This window comes from Populus trichocarpa, chromosome 12 (assembly GCF_000002775.5).
Source record: "Populus trichocarpa isolate Nisqually-1 chromosome 12, P.trichocarpa_v4.1, whole genome shotgun sequence".
In the NCBI taxonomy this organism is placed as follows: Eukaryota; Viridiplantae; Streptophyta; class Magnoliopsida; order Malpighiales; family Salicaceae; genus Populus; species Populus trichocarpa.
The window spans coordinates 1,807,170-1,822,289 of NC_037296.2; the positions used below are offsets into that span (position 1 = coordinate 1,807,170).

Below are 15,120 nucleotides of genomic sequence, written 5' to 3' on the forward strand. Positions count from 1 at the left end.
GTGTCTTATTTGTTGCTTCAAAAAAAATTTTGAAAAAAAATATTTTTTTTTAATAGTTGTAATAATATCAAAAATAAATAAATTTTAATATAAAAAATATTATATATCCTATTACCGAATAAACATGAGCTAGACTGCATTAGAGTGACACAAGCTCAGAAATGAAATTGGGCTCCTTTTTTTAACGGGATAGTCAGTCCCCAACCCATGGATTTTTGCGAGAAATAGCTAAACTTGTCTAGGTTTCACCTGGATGGTCTTCTTCTTCTGTTTTTCCTTTTCCTCATAGAATCATCGTCTTTATTCTTTGATCATGGGATAATGATTGGAAAGAAAAACCTTTAATGAAAGCATGGAACTTGATTGTCAAACAAGTATATTTCATTCTTCAACTTCCTGCATTCAAAGATGTGAATCCCATTACCAAGCTCTCTCTTTTTTCTAATTATATTGATGTGATAATTTTTTTTAATTTTTATCTTAAATTTATCATTTATTAATAAAGTTTAAAAGCTAATCAATGCGATTTGTTTAAGTTGAAAAGTAATTATTTTTATTCATGTTAAATAAGCCCGAAACAAGGAGAACCCTGAAGAAAAGAAAAAACTCCGGAATTAATCAAGAGAAAAGAACCTAAAAGCTAAGCTGTTTGCTTGGAATCGGAACATTTTTAGCAGCTTCTCCTGTATAAACTGATGTCTCAAATCTGTAACATTGTACACAAAAACGTGCTAACTGGAAAACTTTGAAGCATCTGAGGATGGAAACTCGAGACATGTGAAGATGTGCGTGTCATTTGTGAGGTTTACAAGACAGGTTGCTGTCCTCAGTCCTCACGCCACATCCTCCCACACTTCTCATTCAAGCAGAAGTAAAATGTTGTTGCTGGCTCATCAGCTGATCTAATCTGTATCTGCTGGAAACAGGCCCTTCCGAAGTTGCAATGGGGACATGTTGCTGCCATCAAGAAGGAAGGGAAATCAGACAAAAAAGATACAAAGATTGAGAAAGAACACCAAGAAAAAAAATCTGAGTTGGCCTTCATCTGCACTGCTAAAATTGAATTCTTTCTACACCAATAACTGAATTCCTCGTTTAATTCTCTCCACACCAAGTTAAAACTTTAGGAATCATTCGGAACTGTGGAAATCGAACATCATGGTTTGGTCTGATCTTGGCAAAATACGGACAGTATTTCTCTCATTGCATTGTTAACAGGTACTGCTTAACCTTATAAACTCAACTCAACCCTTGCACAACCTGTATTAATTCTGGGAACTTGGTGCCAACCTAGTTACTTCATTCTAATTCAATTCGAAAACCCGAAAACTGTTCTAAGAAAATGTAGAAACAAAAGGAGATCAACAACAACTAAAACAATATCAAAGTTTCCAAAGTGGCAAAATATTATAAAAAATTCCTCCATTCCACAACAACAGATAATACCAAAAACACAAAAAGAAAAAAGACAAAGAAAAGCACCATCAGTTTCAGCACCGCCTGTCTTCATGTCCTCGAGGGTGAAAATAGGTTCAATTTCTTTCTTAGCAAGCTTTTGCTTTCTCTTTATCTTAACCTAATCACAATAGAGCAGTCAGTCACATCATTCAATCAAAAATACAAACCAAGGAAATAAAGAGGCCAAATTAATCTATACTAACTAATAATTTACCCTGCTCTCAATCGAAGCGAAATAGGGACAGGTAGGGCAATAAAATCTAGCTGCTTGCCCCATATTTGGCGTCTCATATCGCAATAGCATCCCACATGTTGGGCAAAATTCCATTTTTTTCTTCCTCGTTCTCTGATACCCTAATTTGACGACTTCTTTCTCCTATCTTAGAAAAGTCAGAACCTTCAGGCCTGAAAACAAATATCAACTCAGAAAAACCTAATTTCAAACACTTCCCAGTAAATATGAAAATTTCCAACAGTCAATGTGTTTAGGATTAAGATGATAAACTGGCGTATTAAGATAAAATACCTTTTCTAACCAATTAGTTTTTATAGTTATCAACGCATGCTACAAATTAAACCATGAATCCAACCCAAGGTCTAAATCAACAGTCTTCATTCAAACATGGGAGAAAAAACAATCGAAACAACAAGCTGATCACACTCGAACAACCCACTATCTCCTTCAAAAAAATCAAAACTTTCAAAACCCAGTAGTTACAATTCAAGCTTAAAAAAAACATCAACTTTATAAATACCTAAATTTTAACCTCCCTCAAATGGGCCAGCAACAATCTCATAAATCTAGTTACTTTCTAATATGTAAAGGTAAAACGAGTACACTTCAAAGATCAAAAACTGCCTATATCAATGCTTGTAATCAATACAATAAGCACTTGAAATCAATGCTTGTGGACAAAAATCGAACAACATACAAACAGAACCGAAGTCTCTCAGGTAAAGTTCTGAGAACTAGTCCATTCATCAAATCTCAAATCAATGTTTGTAATCAAAGAGGAACTATTTCTGCCCTCAACTTTCACTCTCATCCCAAACAAGTATTCAAAGAAGCATGCAACTGTGGTAACAATGAATATCACTTCATAAAAAAAAAAAAAAAATCAACTCAGCCAAGGAGCAGCTGTGACAAGATATTGACCAGAGCAATGGACACAGATTGAGGTTAGCCCTCAACTTCATCAACGCAAAAACAGAAAAAGATCAGAGCTTTACCGGTGATCGCAGATGACGGCCTCGTGCAGCAACCGCGAGGTGCAGTCGGCTGCTGGCGGGCCGAACGCGATGGAGATGTGTTCTGGTGGGGTCTTTTTTATGATGGCGAGAGGGATGGTCTGTAGAGAAGGAGGCAGCGTTGATGTTAGTTTTTGTGTTAGCTGGTGGTGGACTCACGGAGACTGTATATGCAATAATCAAAGATGATTGGGAATGGCATTATCGACGTTTTAAAAAAAATGAGACTATCAAACTAAGGAAAAAAGGCTATAATTAATAATGCTTCTGCTGCAGAGCTAGACAAAATAGAGTTGGCTATTGGCAAATAGCCTGGCAGTGGCAGGTACAAGTTAGCATAAATGCTTATCCAAATGTTTGATCTCCATTTTCTTCATTCTAGCTCTGATTTTTTTACCACGGCAAAACTGAAAAAAGAAAAGGAATACTTAAGACAACATATAAAAAGCAAAAATGGGATTGATTTTTATGAAACGTACTTAAGAATCATGCTATACATCTCAATTCTCTTAAGAACTTTCAATTGTGACAGAAGGATTGATTTTTATGAAACGTACTTAAGAATCATGCTATACATCTCAATTCTCTTAAGAACTTTCAATTGTGACAGAAAGGTTATTACAAATTTTGATTTAAAAAATGGCATTTACTACTTTTTGCAAAGATTGTTCAAATTGAAATGTCCCATTAAGTTGAGGATAAAACAAACTTTTTCCTCAAAACTTACACCCTCTTGTCTAACCTATTACTGGCATGAAAACTATAGATTCCATTGTTCCTCACTCACCATCGCCATGCAATCACGACAGAGTCAAGATTCGGACAGCAACACCCTTCGAGCAAGATGAGCTTTTCCAGTTGTTCAGTTTGGTAAATTTATTGTCTTCTGCAAATTGAAGTTTTTGCTTGATGATTTGAAATAGGAAAAATTACCTTGCTTCTCTGTTTTTACACTCTCTGTTCTCTCACAATTTACATTCCACAATCCACAGTCTATAAATTAAGTAACACCTTCTCCTAAAAAAATCACCAGCAAGTTTCCAAATAGCCTAAACCAAGAACAGCTTCACAGATCTATAGCAACTCTATCAACTTTTGAAATTTTAATTGATTTAAATGAGTCCAGTTTTTTACTGGAACGAAGTAGAATTACTGGAACGATTAACAAAGGAAAAGACTTGCAAAGAAGTAGAATTACTGGAACGAACTCAACAAAGGATCAAACTCAAGCAATTAAAAGAAATTGTCTATGATGATTGGTGACCATCTCTGTGTCACACACTCAAGTAAGGAGAGAAAAGAAGGAGAAATCATGGAATGGGACAAAGAACAACCGGGGCTGAAAATCCCTTTCCAGCAAGAAAAATTCAATATAAGCAATTAAGTATTACCTGTTGATGAATAATGATTCAGTGAAGACTGAAAAGGATGCCGTTGATGATGGGAAAAAAAAAAAAAGGAAAGCGCTGTTGATGAAGAGTGAAGACTGGAGAGAAAGCTGTTGAAGTGTTGATGACGGGAAAAAAAGGAGAGTGTTGTTGATGAAGAGGAAGCCGTCGATCTCACGGTGCCTGGTTAATTGTTGAATCATTAATGGCTGAGAGCCTGAGATTGAGAGAGAGAGATTAGGGTAAATGTATCTAATTTATTGACTTAACCCTTCTCTCAGTTATCTTTCAAATAAGTTATGCATAAAAGATTTATTTTATCTTTTTTTTAATAAGAGATTATATAAAACAAAAAAAATCAAATAAATAGAGCATCTCCCGGGGGGACAAACAGACAAACACTAGTTTTCACTAAAACATAAATCAATTACACACATTTCTCTCCATCTACGTAAAACAAGAGCGTGTTTGAAAATATAGTAATAATTATTTTTTAAAATATTTATAATTTTAAAATATATTAAAATAATTTTTTTTATTTTTTAAAAATTATTTTTAATATCAACGCATTAAAATAATTTAAAAACATTAAAATATATTAATTTTAAAAACAAAATTAACTTTGAACATTTCCAAAATTTAATGTCAAACGGGGAGTGAATTGTGATGGAAATAACTAACTCTTTAACTCATAAACATTTACTAATTATTTATACACATGTTTCAATGTTTTTGTTATTTTAAAATATTTTTTATTTAAAAATATATTTAAATAATATTTTTTATTTTTAAAATTAGTATTTCAAAACAATTTTAAAACATAAAAAAAAAACTTGAAATTTCTTTTTTTAAATCAAATAATTTTAAAAGCACGCACAAACAACTCAAACTCTATAGCAATAAAGTTGGTATGAAATGGAGAATGATATTCTCTTTTTATTTATTTGATGATTAAAATATTATTTAACCAGCTTGTATATTAATTTAGATAAAATCTTATTTCCGGATGATTTTGAAGGACACACCTTTAATATTGATATTATGTATTTAAATAATTTTTCATGGATGCTAATCTTAAAATTTGATTTCAGAAAAACGAAAGAAGAGGTTGGATATAAATCATTAATCCACATATTAACGTTAAATAATAATAAAAAGATATCACAATTTAAGTAAAAAACAATTATAGATTTGAGCACTTTAAAATTATTTTTCAAAAAAAAAAAGATTCACAGAATTGATCAATTTAAAAAATAGATAGCAAAGAGCTCAGCAGAGCCACGTGTCACCTGGTGATCAGATGTTTGCGATGGACCCTACCATCGCCAAGGCTCGGCTTTCATCATTGCTCTTCTCTGCACCAGCCGGGAATCGAACCCGGGTCTGTACCGTGGCAGGGTACTATTCTACCACTAGACCACTGGTGCTTGTTGATACTTCTCTGCCTTTAATTGTATAAGGATTCAAAAACCTCATGTCTTGTATTTTCAAAACACAATGCATGGAAACCTGTGCCCCAGACCTAATTTGAGCAAGTTTTCAAGTAAACCTACAAATTAATCAGATAAAACTTGATTATTCTACCTAGATCCACTTCAAGAATTTATTTATTAAAAAAGTATAAAATGATATTATTTTATTAAAAATAATTTATTATTTAAGTTGACTTGATAATCTAGAATTGAGTATAACGACTATATTATCCATGAGAAAAATTCAATAACATTTATTTTTTAGATATATATAAATTTGCATGGATGCTAATCTTAAAATTTGATTTCAGAAAATAAAATAATAATAATGATGATGGATATAAATCATTAATCTATCATTTTTTTTTAAAATATTTATCTACACGTATTAATGTTAAATAATAATTTAAAAAATATATCACAATGTAAGAAAAAAAACATTGATTGTTGTTAGTGTTTTTTGATATTTTTAATGTGTTGATGTTAACAATTAAAAAAAATCTAAAAATAATTATTTTAATACATCGCTGCAGGTGAAAATCGAGATATATTCAAATTTGTTTTTAGTGTGTGTTTGATAATGTAATGTAAAGTGTTTTTGTGAAAGTATTTTTTAATTAAAAATAAATTAAAATAATTTTTTAAAATTTTTTATATCATTATATTAAAATAAAAAAAAACACATAAAAAATAATTTAATATTTTTTAAAATAAATTTTTTTTTTAATATGTTAAATCGCATCACCAGAAGAAACATGAGAGTAATATATTGATGAGTAATTAAAAGTAATCTACCCCAGAATTTTATGATAATTAAAATGGAAATAACTAAGTCATTAACTGATTAACATTTACATAATTATTTATACATGCTTTTGCCCTTGTGGTTGATGTTTTTTTTTAAGTAATTTTTATCTGAAAATATATTAAAATAATATATATTTTTTAAATTAACATTTCAAAACAATTAAAAAATATATATAAAAAATTAAAACTTTAAAAAACAACTCAAATAATTTTAAATCATTAATCTACCACTTTCTTTTTCCAAACACTGATCTGGACATATTAATGTTAAATAATAATAAAAAGATATCACAATGTAAGTACAAAAATTATAAATTTGAGCACTTTAAAATCATTTAAAAAAAAAAGATTCACGGAATTGATCAATTTAGTTTTATCAAATAATTAAATTTTTTATTAAATGTAAGTAATTTTATTTACTAAAAGCTTACAATAAAAATCACGCAATTTGCCCTTTTTGTTGGTAAAGAAATGCAAAAAAGAAAAAAGAAAAAGAACCCAAAAATAGAAAAAACAGAGCTCAGCAGAGCCACATGTCACCTGGTGATCAGATGTTCGCGATGGACCCTACCATACGCCAAGGCTCGGCTTTCATCATTGCTCTTCTCTGCACCAGCCGGGAATCGAACCCGGGTCTGTACCGTGGCAGGGTACTATTCTACCACTAGACCACTGGTGCTTGTTGATGTAAAGCCTGCCTTTAGTATTATAAGGATTTAAATACCTTATGTGTTGTATTTTCAAAACACAATGCATGGAAACCTGTGCCCCAGACCTAACTTAGCAAGTTTTCAAGTTAACCTGCAAATTAATCAGATAAAACTTGATTGTTCTAACTTAGATGCACTTCATGAATTTATTTTTAAAGTAATATTATTTTATTAAAAATAATTTATTATTTAAGTTGACTTGATAGTCTTGAATTGAGTACAACAATTATGTTATTCGTAAAAACAAATGCAATAACATTTATTTTTTAGATATATATAAATTTTCATGGATGTTAATATTAAAATTTGATTTCAGAAAATTAAAAAAAATAATGAGGTTGGATATAAATAATTAATCTATCACTTTTTTTTTCAAATGTTTATCTACAAGTATCAATGTTAAATAATAATAAAAATATCACAATGTAAGTAAAAAACATTATAAATTCGAGCAATTTAAATTCATTCTCACAAAAAAATATCACAGAATTGCTCAATTTATTTTTATCACATAGTTAGCCTGTTTTTTTTTAATTTACTAAAAGCTTAGAAAGAAATCACGCAATTTGCCGTTTTGTTGGTAAAGAAATGCAAAAAAAGAACCCAAAAATAGAAAGTAAAGAGCTCAGCAGAGCCACCTGTCATCTGGTGATCAGATGCTTGCGATGGACCCTACCATCGCCTAGGCTCGGCTTTCATCATTGCTCTACCTGCACCAGCCGGGAATCGAACCCGGGTCTGTACCGTGGCAGGGTACTATTCTACCACTAGACCACTGGTGCTTGTTGGTACTTCTCTGCCTTTAATTGTATAAGGCTTAAAACTCTCATGTCTTCGTATTTTTAAAACCCAATCCACGGAAACCCGTGACCCAGAGCCCGACTTGAGGAAAGTTTCAAGTTAAACTGGAGACTAACCCCGTAAAACACGATTATCCGAGCATGACAACTATGTTATTCATGAAAAAAAGATAACATTTACTTTTCATAAACTTTAACCATTGATGTAACTCATTCGAAATATAATAAGAACACAACAGTGTCGGTAGCAAAGAAACAACCATTTGTTCCATGGAGGAAAGACAAAACCAAAAAGAACCTTGATGCCAAAGTTTCCCTCTAAAATAGAGAGAGAAGAGTATCAACGCATTCACAATTGTCAATAACATTTCCATCCATTACTGTAAAGTTTGTTGTTCGAGAAACATTACAGCTCTAGATGGCAAATGACCTAAACTGCACCATTATGTACATGTACATACAACCTGGAGGAAATAAAACACACGGCCACCGGAAAGCTACTAATACAAGGTTGATGCTAATTGCACCTTTTCCTAGTACAAAAGATCTGCATCCTATGGACAACTGTGAACTATACACACTTGTGCTCCAGAAGTGACTTGCAATCACTTGTGCTCCAGCACGGTAGAATTTGCAGAAGCGATTGCTCTTGGTGAATTGAAAACTACACAAGCTGTCATCCAGTCAAGATAATCTTCGCCCGAGAATTGGGAAGGAAAATGTTTAATCTGAACACAAGCTCCAGAACATGTTCACGCTGAAGGGAATCCCATTTCCTCCATTGAGGTTTTAACTTTTGTCGATTAAAAAGTTATCTTGGAGTAAATCCTGTCTGCACCTGTCGATTCCATTGAAGACCATAATTCAGGTGTAACAATCACAACTACTCAAATATGAAATGACTATGACTGAAACAAATTCTTAGCAGTGATTACATTTTTCCTAGTAGAAAGGACCTAACATTATCAACATGACCGCATGATCATTGCCTCCAAAGTTTATTTGTCTGATATTAATAGATAGAAGAACAAAATAGAATATGATTAATGGCCTACTTTTATTAATCCAAAAATAGTAATTTCGTTAAAATGATAGCTAACTGATAATACTAATTTCATTGTTTGTTTCTTTTGAAAGCAACTATTACATTGTTCTTGTTTTTCAGGGGGGGCATTTTAATGTGCAGTAGAGCTTGACATTAAATAGTGCATTTTGGTTTAAACTTTATATCTTAGCAAGCCACGTGGCTTCTGCACATACACATGCACACACAAAATCAAAGCAACTGCATACAAATGATTGAAAAGTAGACCGTCAATCACGAACAACAAGATATGTTCAAGCCTTACCCGAGTTGCATATGCTGAGCTTTGAGCCAGAAATTTAACAAACTCTTCCTTCTTTCTCTCAAAACTTTGCCTTGCAGTATCCAATAATGCTTGTTCTCTCTTTATATCCTCCAGCATTGTTTCCCTTTTCCATTTCATCTCTTTGAGATGCTTATTGGTGTCAATGTAGTTGTCAGGTAGGGTTGATGTCACAGAAGATTTTGGGAATCTTACATCCACATCATTCCTGGAGATCATGCAAGTATATAGCAAATATATATCAGATAATGAGAGTGGGTTTCTTATTGACCAAAGACATATCTACAATAACAAATCTAAAACACAGAAGATGGGTATGGTTAAAAAAGGTCATCCACTTGTACAACGCATCGGATATGATGAGAAGTTGAAAAAAATATACATATATTTTTCTGCACAGACACACCTGACATCAATCATAAAAAAGAACAAAAAGATTCCATTTAAATCATTTTCAGTCAAAGTGACACCCTTTAAATAATGAGTAAACAGGTTTAAAACTAGTGATGAATTATCATTTAAGAGAACAGGAAAACATCAGAATGAGAGCACCTAAAGCTACACTATATCAAAGGAAATGAGTTCTAAAATGAAAGGATTTGATCTGGAATGATAAGACTCCACAACTTATAAAGATGTAGAAGTATCATGCACACATTGGTGCTCCCATAAATCATCAATTAACCACCTTTTGAAGGCCACAAATGAATGTGCCAGACTTTACAGCTAAGATGACATCATTCAATGATATGACATGATCCAGCATGATTGATGGGGAACCAACCAAGAATAATGGAATTAATATCAATTACCTGGGAACTTTAAGTGATATTTTAAGATATTTATTTTCTTTCCTATATAGTAGTTACTATAGTTCAGTTCTTTGTTTTATTAGTTATCTTTTTAATTTTAGCAAGGACTTCTCCTCCTCCTCCTCTTATTTTGTGTGTTTGTGGGTTTGATTAGGGTTGGGCAACAGCTGAGAAACTGAACTTCAGGAACAACCATTATGGATAACTGACAATTGAAAAAGAGAATTTGACAAAGGACTTTTTCTCCTTCTGGTTTTCCTAATGTTTTTCCCTTTTCTTTTCATCTTGCTTTTCTTTTTTGTCCTCTTCAATTTCTTCTATCCTGTCCTATGTCAACAATCCAGAAAACATCCTCAGGCATTTGAGTTCCCTTCATATTACCATGATCTTTGGTGAAGAGAAGGTAAAATATGAAATTCACCATAAGATGAAATTAGTTAAAATTGTCAATTCAGGTAGAACAGCAGAACCACTTACCGATTACCTAGAGAAAAGACACCAGCACCCTTTATCATCCCACCATCCAGAGAAATGGCCCCATCACTTATACAAGGAAGGGAGAACGCCATGTCTTCCCTTGTTTTATAAACTTGCACGTGAGAGAACAGGTTATAAAATAGAGTCTCTCTAAGGCCATGTCCACTGCCTGTGAGAAGAAATAAATTTGTGAATTCCACATTGATCATATTTACAGCAAAGCCAATGAAACCAGGTGGGCACTCCCCATTGGGTAATTTTGGCTTTAGGAGATCAAGTCTCCTTTGTGGGTCATCCACCATGAATTCACCGCAATAGGGCCTGCAAAAGGGAGAACAGGCTGTTTATGGAATTTTTACAGACTACAATACTGGATTGACAAAAGACGACATTCAAGATTCATGCCTTAGATTTTCAAGACATATGACAAGAAATCGACCATCCAGTTCCTTCCCAATAGAAGCACCAACGGCATGAAAGCCAGAGCCTTTATTTATCTGGCCATCCTTGTCATATGTTTCAAGAGCTTTCACACCTTCATACGTTTTACAGACAATTGCCAGCATAGTCTCCACACCTAAGTACTCAGAGAAAAGCCTGCATTCATTTTAAACACAAGAAAAGATAAACCAAGCATTGTGCATATTACTAAGGATTAAATTATCAGAAAGCCCTCAACTGAAAAGTAGAGAGGTCATTTTTGTTGAGAAAATAAATCAAGGCAGTATACTTTGGATTGAATCAAATCAATACGATCACCGATTATGAAAGAAATCAAGTACCACATCAAAGGATGAAATCAAGGATTTTGAATAACTGAATATTATAATTTGTTTCCATAATTGTTTGATTATATTCCTATTTACACCTTTTAACAGGTTGATTGTAATTTGTAATGATACATCCTATCAATAAGGTTCCTTATTTTTTTTTAATCAATTTTAATGTCATTTAAACTCCCAACTAGTGATAGTTCTCCTGTAATTATGTAGAACCTAAATTCATCGTCTACATCACAGAACAGAAAGAGACTTATCCCAGCATGAAAACTGCAAACGCACAGATTCTTCTGAAATGACGGGTGATGATTCCATATCATTATACCGAATACTGATATGGGCTATTTTTCAAAATTACACAGTGCTATAAACATTAACCTCAGCTATCGTGATATAAATAGTGCACAATTCACAACCTGACAAAAAAGCATAACAGATAGCAAGCAGATTCCAACTGACCTGCTAAGATTATCATCATCTACCTTGCCAAGTGTAGCAACAACACCAAGTACATCTTTTGTCAATGACAGATGAGAAGTTTGAGTGTCATGGTGCATTTTCAGCTGGCACAAAATACCTGCAGCAGATTTTTCATGCCGTAGAATTTGTTTGGTCGTTTCCTCCTCACTCGGATTAGAGGAATGGGCATCATTTTCAGTGTTTGGCTGTGTTGAAGAATGATATTTGCCAAGGGTAACTGGGAGGGAAAAACACCTTTAGAGAAATTGTGACATAAAAAGAAAGGATAAATGTATGAAATGTGACAAACAGAGAACCGTAGTCTAAACTACTCCAGGATTGAACTTTGAATGAACTCCTTTTCTAAATTAGACAACCTGACCTGAAGTTCAAATTATTCTACTTGTATGCACGATTTTGGGGTTCACATAAACCATAAAATCAAATGAAATGAAATACCATTTCCAGTATCCATTAACCAAACAAAACAAAATTAAAAACCATGAAGAAAACAGAGTACAAGAATGGCAGATTCCAACAAGTTTTAATGTTCAATCTAATATCTTGGACGCAGCATTCACTCAGAAATTGGACTAGTTTTAAAAATGGAAATGATAAATATATGCTCAGATGAACCTTCATCCAATTTAGTAGCATGATTCTGATAAATATGTTTAAGCCTTTTAATCAGTTTCCACTGTTTAAGAAGGATTTTAATAATCCATGATGAGCATGTAGAAAATAGGAAATTAAGAATACCTTGAAGATCAAGAATGGAATCATCTAATTTGTATTTGTGACTCTTCAGTAACTTAATGTTGTCTTCGTGATGCTTGATTTTCATCCCTAACACATGCAAATCATCTTGAAGTTTCTGCAGAGTTTAGGTTATCACAAAGTGAGTACCTAGAACATTCTCAAATTATAAGTATCAAGAGTGAATGTATATAAGTGAGCTTAAGAAACATGGAGAAGTGTGCATCTTTTTTTGTGACAAGAGTGAATATATACAGATTTCTGCAGAGTTTAGGTTATCACAAAGAGAGTGCCTAGAATATTCTCAAATTACAAGTATCAAGAGTGAATGTGTATAAGTGAGCTTAAGAAACATAGAGAAGTGTGCATCTTTTTTGTGACACCTTCCTTTGTAAGACACATATAAATATATATAGTTACACAGACAGACATATAAAAACGGTAGACAGATCCTAACCACAACTAAAATTGAGCAAAAAGAGCATGATGATCAAATGAATGTTTCCAATTCTGTCACGATAGCTAATATGACATTACTGTTTCTCCTACACCAGTATTAGAACTGTTAAATACACTCACATCAAGACTCAAAAGACTTCAGAATGATTTCACTACTTCCATAGACAGTTGCAGCAAAGAATATTACAGCATAATTAAATTTTACTTCAGAACCTTAGAATTGTAGATGATGGTTTGTGCTTGTGGATATACTCCATTTTGCATCTCATCCTTGACAACCACACTTTCTTTCGGATCCACTTGCATTAACACAGATGACGATGCATCCTAAAAAGAAGAAAGAAAAAAAGAAGCTGCCTTGGTAAGAATCAAAATACTAATAAGAAAAATTATCTTGTATTGCACACATTGTAAGAAATTAGAGAATAGAACCGTCTGCCCATGAAAAGGCTTGTTTTACTTCATGGAAAGGTTTTCTTTACATAATGGCTAACCGTGGGGCATTAACATGCATCACTCTAAAGAACAACAGAGGATGGAAGAAAAAAACAATTTTCTCCAATCAAGTAAATAAGAAAAATACAATTCTAGATAAATCCACTGGCACTACTTTCTACGAGGATCTTCAAGCTAGAACAAAAAAATGCCAGAAATTTCTCACTTAACTGATTAAACTTCAGAATGGGGAAGAGTAAAATGATAATATACAATTGACAAATGAAAAAGCTTTAGCTCCATTCAATTTCCCTAAAAGTGCTCTATTTATTTGAAGGTTAAATAAGTTACATGCCAAGGTAAAAACAATCGTCTGGATTAATTGTATGCCATTCAGGGGATTTACAACATCAAAGAATGCAACATTCTTTCATTGTCTCCTCCTCTCATCCCACAAAAACTTCCTTGAACCTAAATGACTTTTCTTGTTCCGAATTTATACATTCTTTTTCCTCCACCCAATAACTCGTCATCTAAGTGTTGTTCCTGTTAAAAGAAAACAGTAACAGCAAAACCAACTACAAACTCACTTAAATTTCTTATAATGCTTTCTTACAACCTCAAACTCAGGTTCAAGTTCCCGCTACGAAAATTTGTTTTTCCTCCAAAAAAACATTACTATTGATAAGCAGGCAATCCCATGCTCATAAATATTTTTTTAAAAAAAATCAATCAAGCTAAATTTCACAACAAACTGTTTATTAAAATACCAGCAAGGCCCACATTGCAAAATTTCCACCTAAACACATTCCTGATAAGAAATTCCCACCATCATAACAAAAATCAGCAAGCTCACTGTTAAAATTTCCCTTTAATAATACTACAAATTACAAGCTTTTTCAAGATTCCCGTAAAAGGTTTCTTCTTTCCACTCAAGAAACTCATAAAATAAAATAGACATACAGAGAAGACTAACATGACACAACAAGATTGTCTTTATGACTGTCAAATTTCTTAAAACACCAAAACAAGCCCATGCATGTGTAGAAACCCGAATGGTTTCTGTTTGGTTGCCAAGAAAATGTGGCAAAAAGAAGAAGAAAAAAGACTTGAACTTTACATTGAGAAATAAGAAAGTTCAAAATATTATTGAACTTTCTTACATTTTCTTGGGAAAAAGACAGAGAGTTTGAGAAGTGACGCAAACCTGAGGATGGTTGCTGGGTTGAAACATTTTTTTTTTTCCTTCTGAGTTGAACTCTGATGGCTCTGTCACTGTCTCTGTTCTTGTTTCTTTTCTCTCTAGTTATTATTATTATTATTATTATATTTGAAAGTAATAACGCTCTCTCTCTCTCTAGACTTTCAATAAAAAAATGTGTGGTTTTTGGATTTTTTTTAAAGTATTTTTATTTAAAAATATATTAAAATAATATTTTAAAAAAATTATTTTTAATATTAATATATGTTTGGAAATATAAAAAAATATTAATTTAAAATAAAAAATATAAAAATATACAGCGCTATAACAGGGCAAATTTATTTTTCATACCTAAGAATTGTGAAATCTATTTTAATAAATGAATAATTTTAATTAAATAATATTTTCATTCCATCTCAACTTAAATTTAAGATTAATTAATAAATTTTTAAAATGTTCATGCCACCATGATAATAACTTTTAATTGTGCCA

At 32.4% G+C, this 15,120-nt stretch overlaps 2 protein-coding genes and 6 non-coding genes across 14 annotated transcripts; all 8 read right to left on the reverse strand.

Annotated features, from left to right (window-relative positions):
• Positions 1-526: 526 nt before the first annotated feature.
• LOC7464273 (uncharacterized) lies at positions 527-4,397 on the reverse strand. 6 transcript variants are annotated; one of them, XM_024581850.2, is made up of 7 exons: positions 4,098-4,396; positions 3,494-3,592; positions 3,036-3,113; positions 2,689-2,807; positions 1,673-1,863; positions 1,483-1,576; positions 527-957 (listed from the first exon to the last, which is right to left on the reverse strand). In XM_024581850.2, the coding sequence occupies exons 5-7, from the start codon at positions 1,784-1,786 to the stop codon at positions 827-829; spliced, it is 339 nt and encodes a 112-aa protein (XP_024437618.1). In that variant the 5' UTR covers positions 1,787-1,863; positions 2,689-2,807; positions 3,036-3,113; positions 3,494-3,592; positions 4,098-4,396; the 3' UTR covers positions 527-826. The 6 variants fall into 6 exon arrangements, with proteins under 6 accessions (XP_024437618.1, XP_006376652.1, XP_024437617.1 ...); XM_006376590.3 differs by lacking the exon at positions 3,494-3,592; XM_024581849.2 differs by having other exon boundaries at positions 2,689-3,113.
• A 962-nt stretch (positions 4,398-5,359) lies between these two features.
• On the reverse strand, positions 5,360-5,445 carry LOC112323704 (small nucleolar RNA snoR114). Its single transcript, XR_002977194.1, has one exon. It is a non-coding gene; the product is annotated as a small nucleolar RNA snoR114 (small nucleolar RNA).
• A 5-nt stretch (positions 5,446-5,450) lies between these two features.
• TRNAG-GCC (transfer RNA glycine (anticodon GCC)) lies at positions 5,451-5,521 on the reverse strand. Its single transcript has one exon. It is a non-coding gene; the product is annotated as a tRNA-Gly (tRNA).
• Positions 5,522-6,889: 1,368 nt separating this feature from the next.
• On the reverse strand, positions 6,890-6,976 carry LOC112323705 (small nucleolar RNA snoR114). The gene has a single exon (XR_002977195.2). It is a non-coding gene; the product is annotated as a small nucleolar RNA snoR114 (small nucleolar RNA).
• Positions 6,977-6,981: 5 nt separating this feature from the next.
• TRNAG-GCC (transfer RNA glycine (anticodon GCC)) lies at positions 6,982-7,052 on the reverse strand. The gene has a single exon. It is a non-coding gene; the product is annotated as a tRNA-Gly (tRNA).
• Positions 7,053-7,704: 652 nt separating this feature from the next.
• On the reverse strand, positions 7,705-7,790 carry LOC112323703 (small nucleolar RNA snoR114). Its single transcript, XR_002977193.1, has one exon. It is a non-coding gene; the product is annotated as a small nucleolar RNA snoR114 (small nucleolar RNA).
• Positions 7,791-7,794: 4 nt separating this feature from the next.
• Positions 7,795-7,865, reverse strand: TRNAG-GCC (transfer RNA glycine (anticodon GCC)). Its single transcript has one exon. It is a non-coding gene; the product is annotated as a tRNA-Gly (tRNA).
• A 294-nt stretch (positions 7,866-8,159) lies between these two features.
• Positions 8,160-14,774, reverse strand: LOC7464274 (protein DEFECTIVE IN MERISTEM SILENCING 3). Of its 2 annotated transcripts, none has more exons than XM_002318392.4 (8): positions 14,635-14,774; positions 13,206-13,319; positions 12,537-12,651; positions 11,778-12,015; positions 10,945-11,136; positions 10,540-10,860; positions 9,233-9,458; positions 8,160-8,721 (listed from the first exon to the last, which is right to left on the reverse strand). In XM_002318392.4, exons 1-8 carry the CDS (start codon positions 14,659-14,661, stop codon positions 8,695-8,697), a joined length of 1,260 nt encoding a protein of 419 aa, XP_002318428.4. In that variant the 5' UTR covers positions 14,662-14,774; the 3' UTR covers positions 8,160-8,694. The 2 variants fall into 2 exon arrangements, with proteins under 2 accessions (XP_002318428.4, XP_006376654.3); XM_006376592.3 differs by having other exon boundaries at positions 8,160-8,715; positions 14,635-14,687.
• Positions 14,775-15,120: the final 346 nt, after the last annotated feature.